Source organism: Panthera tigris, chromosome D2 (genome assembly GCF_018350195.1).
Source record: "Panthera tigris isolate Pti1 chromosome D2, P.tigris_Pti1_mat1.1, whole genome shotgun sequence".
Classification (NCBI taxonomy): Eukaryota; Metazoa; Chordata; class Mammalia; order Carnivora; family Felidae; genus Panthera; species Panthera tigris.
Window position 1 is genome coordinate 61,397,232 of NC_056670.1, and position 16,388 is coordinate 61,413,619.

General features: G+C 56.8%; 1 protein-coding gene across 1 annotated transcript in view; it reads right to left on the reverse strand.

Annotated features, from left to right (window-relative positions):
- Nucleotides 1-229: 229 nt before the first annotated feature.
- Nucleotides 230-16,388, reverse strand: part of COL17A1 (collagen type XVII alpha 1 chain) — a 51,479-nt gene continuing 35,320 nt past the window's right edge. Inside the window, 27 exon segments of the mRNA XM_042960682.1 lie at nt 230-1,173; nt 1,529-1,609; nt 1,765-1,827; nt 2,074-2,211; nt 2,790-3,143; nt 3,398-3,544; nt 3,987-4,097; nt 4,199-4,261; nt 4,264-4,287; nt 4,757-4,858; nt 5,170-5,235; nt 5,722-5,859; nt 6,605-6,730; nt 7,211-7,261; nt 7,569-7,634; nt 7,720-7,752; nt 8,002-8,028; nt 8,357-8,416; nt 8,801-8,854; nt 9,012-9,053; nt 9,191-9,244; nt 10,142-10,219; nt 10,754-10,789; nt 12,341-12,421; nt 12,672-12,707; nt 14,726-14,761; nt 15,644-15,670. Of these exon segments, the coding sequence (XP_042816616.1) occupies nt 1,121-1,173; nt 1,529-1,609; nt 1,765-1,827; nt 2,074-2,211; nt 2,790-3,143; nt 3,398-3,544; nt 3,987-4,097; nt 4,199-4,261; nt 4,264-4,287; nt 4,757-4,858; nt 5,170-5,235; nt 5,722-5,859; nt 6,605-6,730; nt 7,211-7,261; nt 7,569-7,634; nt 7,720-7,752; nt 8,002-8,028; nt 8,357-8,416; nt 8,801-8,854; nt 9,012-9,053; nt 9,191-9,244; nt 10,142-10,219; nt 10,754-10,789; nt 12,341-12,421; nt 12,672-12,707; nt 14,726-14,761; nt 15,644-15,670 (2,147 nt within the window). The 3' untranslated portion in view covers nt 230-1,120.

The window sequence follows — 16,388 nt, forward strand, 5'->3', positions numbered from 1 at the left end:
TCTCTTCCCTCTCTCTCTTGCTTTGTCTCTTTCCTCTTTCCCTTTTTCATTTTTATTCCCTTTCTTTCCTGTTCTTTCTTGTCTCTATTTCCCTCTTTTTCTCCCCACCTGGCCCCCAGTTTTTCTCTCCCCATTTCCCTTCCCTGCTTTGTCTCTCTCTCTCCCCAACCCCGTATCACCACCTTCCCTCTTCCCTTCTCTTTTTCATTCTGTCGCTTTCTCTCACTTTGATTAGATGGATCACAGTAAACATAATATTTAGAAAAACTCTTTAATTGGAAATTTTGTATCTGAAATGACTTTTCATCTAACAGACCACATACATATTTTAGGTACTGAAAAGTGCTTAAAAACCAACCATGCCCAGTGCCCCATGCCATTTCCCATGTGCAGAACAGAGTGACATCTTTCCTAGCATCGAGTTTCCTATTTTCCCTCCTTCCCCGTTGCCCTTCTCCTCCCCCTTACTGTGATCAAGTTCAGTAGAACCCATCTCTAAAGGCCAGCATGGTGCCGCGGAAACCACAGCTACAATCAGTCAGACGATCTAAGCAAGTGGGAACGAGGTCTGTGGCCAGAAAGGACTATTAGAAACCCCGTCACCATCTTCAGCGGAAGTGAGTGTCTTAATTTTTTCAGTTACAAGAGTTGCTTCTTAGCCAAGTCTTTTCTATGACTAGAGAATGCGAAATGAACGGAGGAAGGAGCAGACGGTGCAGCCTTGCAGCGACAGAACCAGAACACTCCCCATTCCCGTCCTCCCTTTTCTGGTCATTCTCAGGCAAAGCTCAAGGACTCCTGAGCCCGCAAGTATGCACCTGGCTTTCCTGGGTTGCAGCTAGATCTAAGAGCTAAGGAAACCAAGGAGCTCAGGTTGAGCCAGTAGCCAGTCTCGCTCGCCAGCGGAGCGGGTTCAGGTTGGGGGCCTTTGGATACTATATCTATATAGAGAGATGTAGATCTATATAGAGACTGTTCCAGACTAAAACAGGGGTTCTATTTGGCTGTGCTGGCTCGGTAGGAAGTGAGCCTCCAGCTTCTGCCCTCTGGAGAGAGTTTGACAGGAGCATCATAAGCCATCGCATGAACTGGTGCCAGGGGCTGTTTCGCCAAGGGGAGCTCACGGCTTGATGGCGATGCTTCTCTTTCTCCGCCTGCCATAGACTTGGTCACCTAGAAGTTAGAGGAGGAAGTTAAACCTCCGGTGGCCTGTGGGCCTTTAGGTCAGCCAATTATAGCGACTGTTACAACTGCAGAATGGGCTTGTGAAATAAACTCGCTTGTAAGACTCAGTTTCTTGACATGGTTTACCCTATTTCATCAGAGCGGTCCTCTTGTTCTCCACACACGGGCAGTCTTTCTCCCTAGCGGCTCATTGCACTGCCATGCCAACGGTGGTTGGGGCAGCATCTGCCTTCAGTAATTGGCATTCGCCTTCAGTTTTCAGGGTTGCCCCGGAACAAATCCCCTACTTCTCTGAGCATCAGCCAGCCTCCCAGCCCTGCCTGAACTGGCAGCCACGGCTTACCTGGGTCTCCTTTCTCTCCCTTGTGCCCTTGAGGGCCGGGTGGCCCAGGCCGACCTGGTGGTCCTGCAGGGCCCCTCTCACCTGGGAGGACAGAGTGGGGTGTGCTCAGTCAAGTGGGAGCGCAGGACCCGGAGGAGCCACACGGGTCCCTGGATAGCATTGTCAAGGGGTGGCTTCCCAGCCAGAGGGGGTAGTCACAACAGGATCCCGGTAGCTGTCTCCCTGCCACCACTTACCTTTGGGTCCTGGGGTGCCCACCTCTCCTTTCTGCCCTGGGGGACCTGGAATGGTTCCATAAGCTGCAGGGAGACAAGAGTGGTCTCAGACAAGAGGTCACCCTGGAGTTTGGGAGGTAAAGGGCTTTGTTCAGAGAAGCACAGAAGGGAGAGGTACAGCTGGGACCCACAGGAAGAAAACAGAGTTCAGAATTTATCAGACTGTCAGCCTTTCAAGTGTTAATAACTGAAGTTTTTCAGGAGACTTTCTCCCACTTGAGACCAGGCTGCAAGGTAAGTGTTGGGAAAGCGATCACGGGCTGCCCTTACTTCGGAAAAAGTCCATGAGGTCCTCGGTCACATTGCTGTAGGCGGAGAAGACCTTGCTGATGCCGGGGGGACCCTGCGGCCCTGGCCGGCCTGGCGGGCCCTGGATGGTGTAGGCCATCCCCTGCAGCAGACCCTGACCTGTGAAGCACCAGATTGTGGGCACAGGAAGCAGGGTCTCTCGGCCCCTCTTTGCAGGACAAGAGCCCTCGGGTTGCTGAACTCCCGTGCCGTTAACCTAGATGAGGCAGCAGCAAGGGAGAAACCCTGCTGGCTTCCTGTGTCCCTCCCTGCGGACTGGCCCAGGCCTCTGCTGCCGTGGCCTTTCCTCAGAGGCTTTCTGGCGGCAGAGCTGTGCTGGTAGCTACCGGGAGAAAGGACTTCTTAACCAACCTCCCCTCCCCCCCACCAGTAACCATCATCATCATCAAAACTTCTCACAAGACCAGGGAGCAGGAGTAGCAAAAGTCCAAAGACCAACACGCCCTGTTCCCGGCCGCACTGATCCCGTTCTGACTGGGGCTTCTGAACTAAGCTGGCTGAGAGAACTCGCCCTGGACCACCTGCCTTCCTTCCCCCCACCGCCATCTGATGCCCGAAGTGCCGTCCCCGTAGCCTGGGTGCTCCGTAAATGAGAGGGGGAGTTTCTGGAGCTTGAAATTCAAGCCGCACAAGGGCTCCCACCCAACCTCCCGGCTGCGCTAAGGGTCATGACTTACGCTGCAAGCTCTCAGACACCCGAACAGCCAGCTCGTTGTAGTCCAGACTTCCGGCAAAGCCAGCCCCGAATGGTCCACCTTCACCACCATACATGCCACCTTCTGCCCCATAGCCTCGGCCCAGGCCCATGTCCATACCAAAGGCCCCCCCTTCGCCCAGGGAGCCTCCGCTGGCTCCTCCTACGCCCATGGAAGAGCTGTAGGAGGTGCCCCGACTGACTGATGAGCTGTGAGAGGAGGAGCCGCTGCTCCGACTGTAGGAGCCGTCCATGGACACCAGGCGGCTGTCTCCCGGTGGCCCTTGTGGCCCTGGAGGGCCCGGTGGGCCCACGATGAAGCTGCGTACATCCGGGCCTGTGGGGAGGAGGCCGCGTTAGGTGGAGCTCAGGTTTGGGGGTGAGAGAAAGGGAGTCTTGAGGCCTCTCCCAGGGTCTCACGGCCCCAAAAACAGAACGCAAATGTCAAGGCACTTGCACGGGAGCAGGCGTGCCGGCTGGGAAGAAGCTGGGCTCTCCTCGCTGGAGCTCACACATTTGGCCTCCCGGTGCCCTCCAAGCACCAGCTGCCCTCTCACAGGGAGGAGCAAGGTCTGGAAAAGGGGCACCTACTGGTGAGGTAGCTGATCAGTTCGCTCCGGAAGCTGTCGCTGTTTTCGGCAGCATAAGTCGCCAGGGCTCCGGAGACACCTGGGGGCCCTCGAGGGCCTGGGGGACCAGGAGGGCCTGGAGGGCCAGGGATGGATGACAGGCCGGCAGCTGGAGGGGAAGCCAGAGAGAGGTCAGGGATTGCCCTGCTGGCGCACTGAATTCCCAGCCTGCGCTCAGGGGTGCGGTTCCTGGGAAGGAGGGGGGTAGGGGAGGAGGGGATACTGGGAGCCCAGCTCCTGCCATCACTCCAGAGCCACTGCTCTGCCTGCCCTCACTCGGTCCAAATCCTGTCCCTTCCCCTGCGCCCTCCTGCCACACGATCATGCACTGCTTGTGAACTTCTCTAAGGGCTGCACTTGGGATCACCGTCTCTCCCACCAGTCCCCCTGTCACGGCTGAAAGCACCTCAAAAGCAAGCGTGTTCCTCTCCAGGCTCAGCCCGGTGTGTGCATCGGGAGGACTGCATTTAACTCTCCATGGCTGCCCTTGCTAAACCATGGGGGCCCCGGAGGCCAGGCTCTGGTCCCCTGCTCTCCTCCCTGAGCCTTACTGTGCAGGTAAGAGGAGAGGTCCTCCACGCTGATGCTGGACCACGCATTGCCTGGGATCCCTGGAGGCCCAGGGGGACCTGGGGGCCCAACGATGCCTCTGTATTCAGACCCTGAGACAGCAAAGGAGCACGGAGTCAGTGGAGGGGCCTGGGCCAAGGCCTGTGCCTTCTACCCCAGGCCACGTGGACCAGTGGCCCCTGTCCAGCCTTACCTTGGAGCAAGGAGAGGAGTTCCTCATAGGATGTTCCTGGCAAGCCGGGAGGCCCCGGGGGCCAGGAAGCCCAATGCTGATTCCAGAGCCTGAGGAACAAAAGCCCAAGCTGTGATGGATTCTGATCAGACAGGGCAAAGCAGAGGGAAATGCCTTGTCAGAGAGGAAGCCAGGCACAGGAGTGATTTGGACAGAAGTGGGATCCCAGCAGGGGAAGAGGGGCAGCAGGAAGAAACAGGCCGAAAGAGGAACTCAGACTACGGTTGCCGTCGACACTGAGGAGCTAGGGCTGTAGGTCCTGGGACAAGTGCAGGTCAGCGTGCAGGGGTGTGTTGGAGGTTTGCATGGGCACAAGTGGGGTGTGTGCAAACTGCCTGTGGCACGGCATCCCAGACACTCCTGGCTTCCCGGGCCAGGCTCGGGGCCTGCTCTTTCCCACAGACCAGGCCCTCTGGACTTGGTCTCTGGACTCTGGACACAGCTCAGCGCCCACCTCCTCCCTGGACCACCCCACTGACCGCCTGCCACAGCGGACAAGCTGGAAGGGTGGGCACTCACTGGACATGTAGCTGAGGATACGAGTGCTCAGCTCGGTGTAGTCCAGAGACTGCAGGGACCAATCCGTCAGGTACTGCCGCAGGGACTGTCTCACGTCCTCCCCTGGAAGGACAGGCTGTGCTGGTGTGGGCCCCACCCCGGGCTCCTGCACACCCACAGGCTGGCCCCGAGCTGTGGGTTCTCAGTCCCCCGGGAAGCGGCAAGCCTGCAGGTCCCCAACAAGGCACCCGCGTGGTTACCCGGCACTGGGGACCCTGAGACTTCCGCCCCCTCCCCAGTCAGTGCCGACCCACGGAGGCTCAGAGGCTGGGAGCGAGGAGGAGCAGCACCCCGCCCGCAGCTCTCTCGGAGCTCAGGTGGGGGCGAGCTGGGCCTGCAGAGCTCCCGCCCTCCTGCCCGGGACGGCCACTCACGCTGCAGGGCCGCCAGGATGTCCGCAGAGGAGATGGAGGCCGAGGAGCTGATGCCGGCCCCCGAGGCTGTCGGGAAGGAAACCTCAGGTTACCTGCTTCCTAGCAAAACCGAAGCAACACCCTCGTTGCTCCAGAACCCCGAAGACCCGGCCAGCTAGCTGTTCCATTTGGGGAAAATGAACGAACGGCAGCATTAGGAGGCTGTTGTGAATGCACGCGAAAGTCAACAGTGGGGCTGTGTTTGTGTTCGTTCGGTAAGAAATGCCGTTTGTTTTCCAGAGTAGGCTTTAGCCTCACTCCTCCCAGATCCTGCCAGTCTCGATCCCTCTTCACATACTCAGGACACTTCTGTCAACCGCAAGAAGTCTTGCTACACGTGGCTGTGCAGGTGGCCTCTGTTCTCGAAGCCGGATCCCAGTGGCCGAGAGCCCCGAGTTCCGAACTGAGCTTCACATCCCGAAGGGCGAAGCAAACAGCAAAGTAAGCAAGGAGGCTCTGGAGCAAAGTGACCACGGGAGGAGGGGGTCCTTGTGGGGGTGGGGACGGGCTTACTCTGTAAGTAGCTCCCGACACGGCTTGCCAGCTCCGAGTAGTCGAAAGTCTCCCCGGCAATGGTGGTGACAGGTCCTGGGGGACCAGGTGGGCCTGGGGGACCCTGAACTCCAGACAGGTAAGACCTAATGCTGTCGCCTGCCAACAAAGAAAGCAAAGTCGTGCCTGTCCCCAAGAGGGCATGACTTCCCCCCCCAGAGATGGCCGGAAGCACCTCACCCCATCCATGGCCCAAGGTGGGGCCAGCAGGGAGCCTAGACTCTTAGTTACAGAGAAAAGTTGAGGCCAAGGCCTGTGCTGGATCAGATGCTACTTGAAGACTGAGGACCCACGAGGCTCCAGTCGGCCGCCATTTGACAAAGTCTGTACGCACATTCTTAGAAATCACACCCAGACGTGCAGCGGGAGTATGGGATGGGGGGTGCACACTTGTGTGAAAGTGTGTGTGTGGCTGTGTTCCTATGGATGAGTGTGTGGGTGAGGACGCACCTGTGTGGGCTGCCATGAGAAGGTGGGTGTTGAGGGAGTCCATGGACATGTGGTCCTGGCTCCCGGGGTGGGTTTCTGACCTAGGCCTGGCCCACAGGCTGCTGTATCCCGCCGTGCGTGCACACACGCGCGCACGCACACAGGCAAGCACACACGCGTGTGCACACACAAGCACACCTCTTTGGTAGCCTCCTGGCTCCCACCCACTCCCAGAGCCTCCCCCGCCTTGCCACACTGGTACGGGCAATGGGATCTGTCATGTCTATTCACCTGGGGGGGAGGAGACCGGAGGCTTCCCGAAATAGCCAGGCTCCACAGAGCACCGGAGATGCCCGGCCGAGCAGACACGTCGGCACACGCACCCACACAAACTCACTCAGATCCCGGGACTCACTCTGCATGTACTCAGCGATGTACTGCTGGACCTCCCGGCCCGAGCTGCTGATAGAGCCTGGAGGCCCCGGCGGGCCTGGCGGGCCTGGCGGACCCGGCACGAACATGGTGCCCGACGACGATCCCCCTGTAGGAGAGAAAGCCTTCCGAGTCTGCCAGGAAAAGCCCACCTTAGGATCAAAGAAGGGCCCAGACACAGCTTCCACAGCACGAGGAGGGAGAAATAGATGGTGGCAAAGAGAAGGAAAGGAGGAGGGGAGTGCCTATAAGCAGCCACTGTCTGGAAAGGGCACAGAGTTGGGATTTCGCTGGACCGGACCCTCCCTTCAGCACCCCACTTCAGCAACTCAGCCCCAGAGGCCTCCTCAACTCCAAACGCCCCTAGCTCCCAGGTCGGTCCTGTTCATCATTCGGCATCGCCAGCCACCTTCACTGTACTGTCCTTCCCTCCCATCTCCACCAACTTGTAACCTCCTTAAAGGCAGTGCAGAGGCCCTAGCACATGGAGACGCGACCTGATCAACACCGAATCATGGGTGTGGGAGGTGGACAGGTGAATGAATCAGCGTCCTTGCTTGAGGAAGGGGAGAAGACCTTTGGTTCTTACCTTGAGAGAGACCACCAGGAATGCCAGGAGCCCCTGGGATACCAGGATCGCCTAGAATCCAACACAAGAAGACCTGTTTGTATCACCTGCTCTAGCAAGCCTTCCCTGGTTGGGCCCAACCAAGTTTATCAGCATGTGACTCAACAACTGTCCCAGGTCTCTCAGTCTTATTTCTGCAACGCTACCACAAGCCCCCTTCAGGCAGAGACTGGACTCACGTCCTCATCCCTCTCTCCCTCCAGCCTCTCCTTCCTCCCAAGCCTTTAACACCAGTGAGTACTCGCTGCCTTCTATTCAGACTCTGCGGACCATCCTTGCTCTCACGCCCCCTGCCTTCTTGGCTGCTCCCCTCACTGACCTTTGTCACCCTTGGGTCCCCGAGGGCCAGGCGGTCCCTGCAGGTTGAGTCCAAGAGAGCTGGAGCCTGGGAACCAACAACACAGTACAGTCACCCAGGGCTGAGGGGCTCTGGACAGAGCCAGCGGCGGGGGTGGGGGCTCAGCACTTACCTGAGGCTGAGAACCCTGGGAGGCCTTGCTCGCCTGAGGGACACACCCAAGGGGGGACAGTCAGTGGCGCGCTCCTCCCTAGGCCCAGCCCAATGCCACCTCCCTCCCGAGCCTCCCCAGCCCTTACACACACACACATTCCCAACCCTTCCCAGAGACACCCACTCGGATCCACCCTCATTCATTTGTATCAAACTCATTCATGGGAAGCTCAAGGCTTGGAAGGTCAGCCTTGGCCACCTCACCCCACCCCACATTTTGTTTGATGTCAGCTCTACTGACCTTGGTGTCCTCGAGGGCCTGGGGGGCCTGATGGAAGGAGGCAGACACAGTTGTGAGATGCATACCTACCAGGTGCTGTGGCTGCAAGGGGCCCGTAGGGGAAGAGATGGGGCTCCTGCCGGAGTGTGGGGTCGAGCCACGGCCTGGGGTGCCAGCAGGCCAGCACAGCGGTGGGGAGTCTTTCTGGAGCTTCTAGCCACTGTGCCTCCCGCCATGCTCCAGACCGCCAGGTTCCTCCCGGGGTACGGCAGGAGGATGCACAGATGCCCCGGGTGACCCAACCTCGTCCAGACTCTCCTGGCCACCCCGAGCAAGCAGGGGCACACGGGCTTCTGTGCCCCAAGACGCTACTCACCTTGGTCTCCCTTGGGGCCCGGGGGTCCAGGGGGGCCTGGGGGGCCAGAGAAGAAGGTCTCTGCAGAGGAGAGAAGGACTTCTGAGTGTGAGCACAGTGGTATTTGTAAGGGAGCAGCTGCTAGCATGGAGCCTGGCATCCTGCGGGTGCTCAATTGGTATGTGGCAGATGGGTGGATCGATGGATGGGTGGATAGTGGGAAGGTTGGACCGAAGGATAAAGGAAATAACAAATGGTGGATGGATAAATACATGGGTGGGTGGGTGGATCTTCCACAAGGGACAAGTTTTCCCGTTCTACGGAGTCTATGCAAACACACCCTGGCGGCAGGGCTGAAGGAGGAACATGGTGAGTCTGTCAGGAAGACCGCAAGCCTGTGACCACGGCGTGTCCCGGAGCTAGGGCTGCGGTGGAGAGCGAGGGGACTGGACTCTGTAACATTACCTGAGTTGGTCAGGAAAGATCCTGGTGGGCCTGGTGGGCCTGGCAGGCCTTCCCCTAATAGGAGAACCACCAAGACTTAGTAAAGCCAAGCTATGGGCCATGAACCCTCTGCCCAGGAGAAGTGGCCAGGCAGCCCTTTCCTGAGAGCCAGCCCAGAAGAGGCCGTGGGCGCCATGGTCTCGTATCTCTCACCAGGGAGCTCAGCTCTCACCTGCTGGGCCTCGGGGTCCTGGTGGGCCTGGAATGGAAGGGCCTGCAGAAAAGAGTGAGCAAGAGGCCATGCTGAACTCAGGGAGCTGATCCTGCCCCTGTGATGAGGACGCTGGCTTCCTCACTAAGTGCCCTGTCCCCCACGATTCCCCACCTTCCAGTGATCCCTGAGATGCTCACCTGGAGGCCCAGGTGGGCCAGGTGGGCCGGGGGGACCCCGTAAATCAAGACCTTCTGTGGAGAGAAAAAAACCAGAAATGAGCAAAAGCTCTCATGAAGCTGTTCCCCACCAGCCCTCATTAGGCTCATCAGCGCCAGGCGCCCAGGCTACACCCACACCCCAGAGGCCAGCTCTGCGTCACGGCACAGGGCCCTCCGGGACCCCCTCTGCTAGGGGTGCTCCTCGCTCACAGGCGAGGCAGGACAGAGCTGCCATCAAATGCCCTGATGGCCAAGTACGTGGCTTTGTGTCAGCCCGAGTTCACAATCCTGCTCTGCTACTTCTGGCTGGTGACCGGGCAAGCTCTTGATTTCTTTCGGCCTCAGCTCACTCTACTCTAAACCGCAAGTCTAAGACCTATGTCCCAGGAGCACTGTGAAGTCCCAGAGAGGTCCCAGGACAGAATGTCTAGCACACGGCAGCTGCTGGGCCACGGCTGACTGCTGTCTTTGCCGTCAGGTGTCTAAGTGGGAGACCCAGTGGCATGTCTGCTTGGGCTCCTTAAAGGACTCTGGAAACAGAAAAACCCAGAAGTCACCCTCCCAGGCCGGGGCTGTAGCTGAGAACCCGTGGACCCTCGTCACTGCTCCCCGTGGGGGAGGCAGTTCTCTTGCCAGTCATTCTCCCAGCGCCCAGCTCCCTTCAGAGGCCCCACTTGACCCCGGTCCTCCGAGAATCCCAAGAACCTCTCCAACAGCTGCCCCATCCCTGTGACTCACCCCCCCAGGGCCGACAAAAGGCCTGCTGTTCCTTGGAGGCTGGCATGGCCTTTCAGAGGAACCAGTCACCCTTGCTCACATGAGGGCTCAGGATGACTCACTGGTCCAGCTGCTACAGGCCCCAAATGTGCTGCCATCTGTCCCGCTCCTGCCCCAGTGTCACCTCGCCCCAGAGAACATGGGCGCACTCACGGGCAGAGAGGACCTCAGAGATGGAGCTGCTGCTGCCCATGAACGATTCACCGGCAAGTCCTCGCTCCCCGCGGGGGCCTGTGTAAAAGACACGAGTTCAGGGGGGCTCCACCTGCAGCAACCCCTCTTCCTCCCCCATGCTTTCTTCTATAGGGCCTGGGAGGGTCCCGGTGGGTGGGGCAGGGTGGGGCGGAGCGCCAGGAGTGGGCGGGGTCTGGAGCATCAGGAGTGAACATTCCTGTCTGCAGGCCCAACAGCCCAGGGGAAACTGGACCATTTTTTCCTAAGGCTGTTTTCTGGTGTTTGGATAAATCACTGGAAAGCAGCACAATTATCAGGATCTGGGCACAAGAGCCTTGATGCCTATGAAATAGCCAAGCTTGACCCTGACCAGCATACCACAGAGCCCCAAACCCCTGTCCAGAGGACCCCTATCTTCTCAGAAACCCAAGAAGAAGGGCCCTGCAAGGCCCTTGGTGAAGCACCGGGTCACCCCGTGACCTCTCTTCCCAAAATGCAGGTCTCCCACTTAAAGGCGGGGTCCCAAGTCCAGCCGGGAAAGGAAGCCTTCGCCCCCTGAGCCCAGAGTCCTGTGCTTCAGGACTGACGTACCTTGCTGTCCAGGGAGACCAGCTGGGCCCACGGGACCTAGAGATGGAGTTGGGAAGAAAAGGCTTTACCACATCTCTAGGGTCACAGTTCTAGAAGGAACTGAAAACAGGGCATGTCCAAACACACCTAGCTTGCTTACTTGAGAGCAATAAGCAATTTGAGACCAGACCTGTGGTCCATCCCATGAGAATCATGAGAATTCCTCTGCCAAAACCCGGGCTCTGGGACAGACAGAGCTGCCCTCTCTGTTCCCAGTGTTTAAGAAACTTCTCAGCGCCCCTGTATTCTCCCTCTTACTGGAGCTTAGCAGAAGGGAAGGCTGATCCGTACTTGTGTTGGTTGTGTTAAGTCACCTACTTTGTTTACACATATTATGTTTTAAATTAAAAAAAAAAAACACAGATAAGGGCATGTGGCTGGCTCAGTCAGAGAAGAGCATGAGACTCTCGATGTCTCAGGGTCGTGAGTTCAAGCCTTACGTTGGGTGTCAAGATTAAATTAAAAAATTTAAAAAAATAGATATAACAAAATCACAGGTATTTTGGAAAAATATAAAAAAGTATCACCTATAATCCTTTAACCTGTAAACATCTCATTTCCTTACAGCATGTTTTCTTTCCTTCTTTTTTTTTTTAATGTTTATTCTTGAGAGAGAGAGTGAGAGCAAGGGATGGGCTGAGAAAGAGGAGACACAGAATCCAAAGCAGGCTCCAGGCCCTGAGCTGTCAGCACAGAGCCCAACGCGGGGCTCGAGCCCACAAACCGTGAGATCATGACCTGAACCAAAGTCAGACACTTAATGGACTAAGCCACCCAGGCGCCTCCAGCATCTTTTATTTTCATCTTGTAAAAGTACAGTTGCAACCTCAGAGCCACACTACTGAGTATCCTGTACTTTTAAAAACCAGGATGAGGGGCGCCTGGGTGGCTCAGTCGGTTGAGCGTCCGACTTCGGCTCAGGTCACGATCTCGCGGTTCGTGAGTTCGAGCCCCGCGTCGGGCTCTGGGCTGATGGCTCAGAGCCTGGAGCCTGCTTCCGATTCTGTGTCTCCCTCTCTCTCTGCCCCTCCCCCGTTCATGCTCTGTCTCTCTCTGTCTGAAAAATAAAATTAAAAAAAAAACGTTAAAAAAAAAAAAAAACCAGGATGATCTTCTAGGCTCTAAGTCTTTGTGATTTGTAGGGATGTCACTGTGGTTGGACAATGTGGAGATAGTTTCTCCAAACAGATTCCTAGTAATTTTGTTGCCCTTGATGCATTTTACTCAATTGTTTTCCAAAGGGAAATCAACTGAAGTCACACCCAGGCTCCAGAGGCAGAACCACCTGGGCCCATTCCTGATTCTGCTACTTCTTCGCCCGGTGGCCTTAGGCGAGTCATTTACCTGCTGAACCTCCAAGGGTGCCGTGGGGCTTTGTGAAGGGTGCCTGCAGGGTGCTTGGTTGCTCGCTGGGGTGGGATGAGGGCTTGCTAGGCTGGGTGGAGGGGGCTCCTTACTCTTCCTGGGGTTCCTCCCTGGGGCTCAGGATTTGAGCAAACACTGCTGTACTTAAATGCAACCGAACGGCAAAGCAAGAAAGCAACTGACCTGGGGCACCCGGAGGTCCTGGTGGTCCCATGGCTCCAGGAGGGCCCGGGGGCCCTGGGACAGTGATCGTCGATGACCCCTCTGGAAACAGAAGACACATGGAACAGGGACCCTCACTCTTCTTGCTTAGAGGTGCTGGGACCCAGGCCATACTGTGGGCAGGTCAGGCTAGCACCTCCTGCTGTCATTACCTCTGACCAGAGAGCCCTTCTCTGCCTGCCCTCCAAAGCCCAGACGAGTGCTGCTTGGAGGGCGCTAAGGCAGAGCCAGGGAGGATGTCCAGGACATGGGAGAAAGTCACAGGAAGAAGACCCCTCCTGGGCCTGCCTACCTGAGGTCACAATTCTGCCTGGAGATCCAGTTTCACCTGGGAGGGGAGGAAAAGGAAAACAGTCATTCCCAGGTTCAGCTGGTGGCTCCATAAATCACTTCCAAGGCTACTGATGGAGTTTGAGAGCCACTCCTGTGGCTCCAACCTGGGGCTAAAGGCATTTTAATGAGCTGAAGGGGAGCACACAGGATGCATTAAGCACCAGTCTCTCTGCCAGAGACCCTGAGGCCACATCAAGCTTCCTGGTCCACATTAGCTTTAGGAAAAGCCAGGACTCTGCAGAGGACCGTCCTTGCAGGATGTGGGAATCTGCCTCTCCGCAAGGCCAGAAGGAGGCTGACCTACAGTCAGCCACGCTCCCACACTGGGCCTCTCGGGCTCTTGCTGGGATTTGCCTTAGATGGAAAACTCCCAAGAGGTCAAAGGACAGAGGCAGTAAGTCTGAGGGGTAGAGCCTGGTCTCCAGAGTGCCCCTCAGGATGCCAGTTCCAGGACTGTAATGGGGGTTGTGCAGAGTCGAGGGAGGGTGTGAGTTACACAAAGTTTGACAGGTTTCTCTTCTGCCTGAGTCTGAGAGGGTCGAAAATGCAAACGTGGGTGGAGGACTTCCAACAAGGGGATTTCAGGCTCACACTTCCCCAAACTTTACAGACCACTGGATGCTGCCTCCATAAAGCATCTCTTGGGACTGTAAATGCACAGACTCTGGGGAACTGAGTGAGCAGAGTGGAGGACAGAAAAGCCCTCCCCCGGGGATTCCTCGGGGGCCTCTTCCATAATTTCCCATGGTCTGTGGGCAATTCCATCACTCACACACTGAGGGAGAGTACGAACCTCCTTGGAGGAAGTAGAGGGTGGTCTCTGCTTGCTATGGGCCAGTCCCTGGGGTCAAGGCCAAGAGGAGAAAGCACTGGCGTTTGGCCTGTGTTCCACCACAATCCAGTGTTGGGTGAAATGTCCACCTCTTGTGCACACTGCCCAAGGAGGGTCTACAATCCCTCTTGGACAAGAAGGCACAGGCCCTTGGGAAAGACAGCGTGTCTGGTTTCCTCAGGGTGTCTGGTTTCCCCAAACCTAGTGGTCTCTTACTAAAGGTGCAGTCAATCCATGAGCAGATCTATGGACCCAGAGGTATGCCTGCCAGGGAGGTAGGAACTCAGTTGTGATTATTTTGGAATTACATTTATTTATCCCAGAAGAACTCCCTGGCCCAGTTAGTCACTGGAAATAGTTTCTAGAAAGTAGTAATTTTATTCCTAGGGTCTCCCCAAGATGATAGTGACTGCTCAAGACAGCACAGCTCCGCAGGATGTCAGGACTTGGGAATGTGGAGTCACAGGGACGGGTGGAGAAAGACTGTTTATCCCTGGACTGGCTCAGGGTTGGTATCTAATGGTTACAGAACTGGACAATGGCAGAGGAGAACAGGAGGAGAGCATCTCCCTGCATGTAGGGTTAGCACGCTGGCCCTGGGCAGACCCCTCCCCTGAAGAAGACTTTCCCTCTTAGGACTCAGGCTTTGCCCTCTAAGGGCCATCTGAGGTACTCCTCCCTGCCTGCATCAAAGCCTCCTGAGAAAAGGACGTGGGGCCCCAGCCACACTGAGGCCCCAGTGAATGGAAAGGATGAAGGTGGTCCCTATTCCAGGGAAGGGTCATGCTAGGTGTGGGGGTGGGGGACCAATCCTGAGCCAGGGAGACAGAGAACAGATGCGGACATTTTAGAGGAGATGGAAAGGCTTTGAGGGGCTGCATGCTTCCAGATCCTCCTCCAACAATGGCCTGGAGACATCTGGTACCAGGGAGGGCTCAGGACTCTGGGGTCAGGAGGTGTGGGGGGGGGGGCAGGCTGGAGGGAGGGTGAGAGGATTCAGGACTAGTGATCCAAACAAATCCCTGGCTCCCTAGCTTCCCGGCTTTCTGCTAAAGCCACTAGATGCCACTGTTGATCCAGGCTCTGGCCAGAGAGGGGCTCCCTCCTGCCAGCCTCTCCCCTCCTGCAAAAAAATGGCTAGTTTTGAAAAGAAAGAATATCTGCTTTGGAAAATCACTTACCTTTAGCTCCTGGTCGGCCAGGGGTTCCAGGAAGTCCTGATGTGATTGAAAACAAGTCAGTCCAGGTGATTAAGGCCAGGAGATTCCAGACCCCTCTGGTAGTAACTGCGCTCTGTCACTGGGCACAGCCTTAAGCGCTGCTGAAACATGGCTCTGCCTTCTGCTTTAGCCTGGGGGCCCCTCAGAGGAGCCCCTTGCTCTGAGCCCTTCCCCCTCTCTGGGAAATGGAGTGACCGCTGGGCTTGAGGACATGGGCTCAGCTTTGGGGGATCCCAGGGAGTCTGGATTATGAGCCCCTTATAGCCTGCCACTCAGCCATGGTCCCCTCCCTCTGCGGCTGGTGGTGTGCCAAGCTCTACCAGGAGCGCGTGAAGGAGGTCCCTGTGCACTCAGCTTTTGTGGGGAGATCCGTTGCTTGGTGTCATTTTACATCTTTGCCTAATTTCTTTTAGGAGTTGGGGCTGGGCATGGTGACAATCTCTCAAACCCAAATGTCAACACCAGTGCAATCATAAGACAGACTCTGACACTGAAGCTGTCCCAGAGATACTGGGCCTCACATGAGGTGCACTCCCCTCTCCTGCCCCACCATTGCAGAGACCAGGCCTCTGGGAGCCCAGCAGGGCTCCTGTGCCTGAAGCCTCCTCTCCCGGGGTCCTGCACCAGTGACTGGGCAGACAGAATCGGCACATGATTTGGCCTGGTTTCTCCAGAATGGCTTTCTAGATTGTTCTCTGCGTATTTTTCCGTCCTAATATGTTTCTTATGACTCACAGTGAAAGAACCTGAACTAGTTTTTTCCAGGGGAGTGCAGGGAGGAGAGGAAACTCTAAGGTGACTGGAAAGGCATTTGCGGAAAGCTGGAAGCAGGAGGCTGGGCAGGTGGCATCTGGAGGTGGGAAGGGCCTGATGACTCACCCTGAGGTCCCTGAGGTCCTGTGAGACCTGCGGAAAAGAGAACACATGACAGAGACAGAGAGAGAGAGAGATATGAAGGGCTGAGGAGCCACACCCTCGGCTGCGGGAGGACAAACTCAGGATGCTCCCCACACTGGACAAAGAGCTGTTCTTTGGGCTTTGCAAGGAAGTGACCACTGCTCCATCAGGCAATGGTTCTTAGCCTGCTTGGAGTCCTAGACTCTCTGGCATCTGAGAGCGATGAACCCAGAAAGCTCATACAGTCATGGATCCCCAATGCTGCCCCCCAAATCCCCTCCCTTGGTGCTCCCCATCTGTGCACCCACCAAAGGAGCCAGGACGCACCCCTGTTCTAGCAGCCCCCTTGTCGAATGTTGCCTTGCCTCACAGCTCTCTGGCTTGCTTTGGTCTGACCCTCCCGTAGCCCTGCGGCTCTGGCTCCTGCTGGGCCTTCAGGTGGAAACCCTAACAGTGGGCTCTCTACTCAGACTGGTGTTGGTGAGTGTCCAGGTATGGCCAGAGAGGAGGTGGGTGGAGGGGACGGGCTCAGAGGAGCAAGGCATGGAAATGGCCTTAAACTGCAATTTTTAAGAGATTCCTTGCTCCTTTCTAGAACTCCCAGCTTTCTGTTAATTTCTGCTAATTAACTGTGAACCTCTCTCTTCCAAGTTGCCAGAGTTGGTGACCCAGTGGTGTCAGAACCCAGTCACCGAACATAGTACCAGCCAGCTGGTGTGGCCGCTCC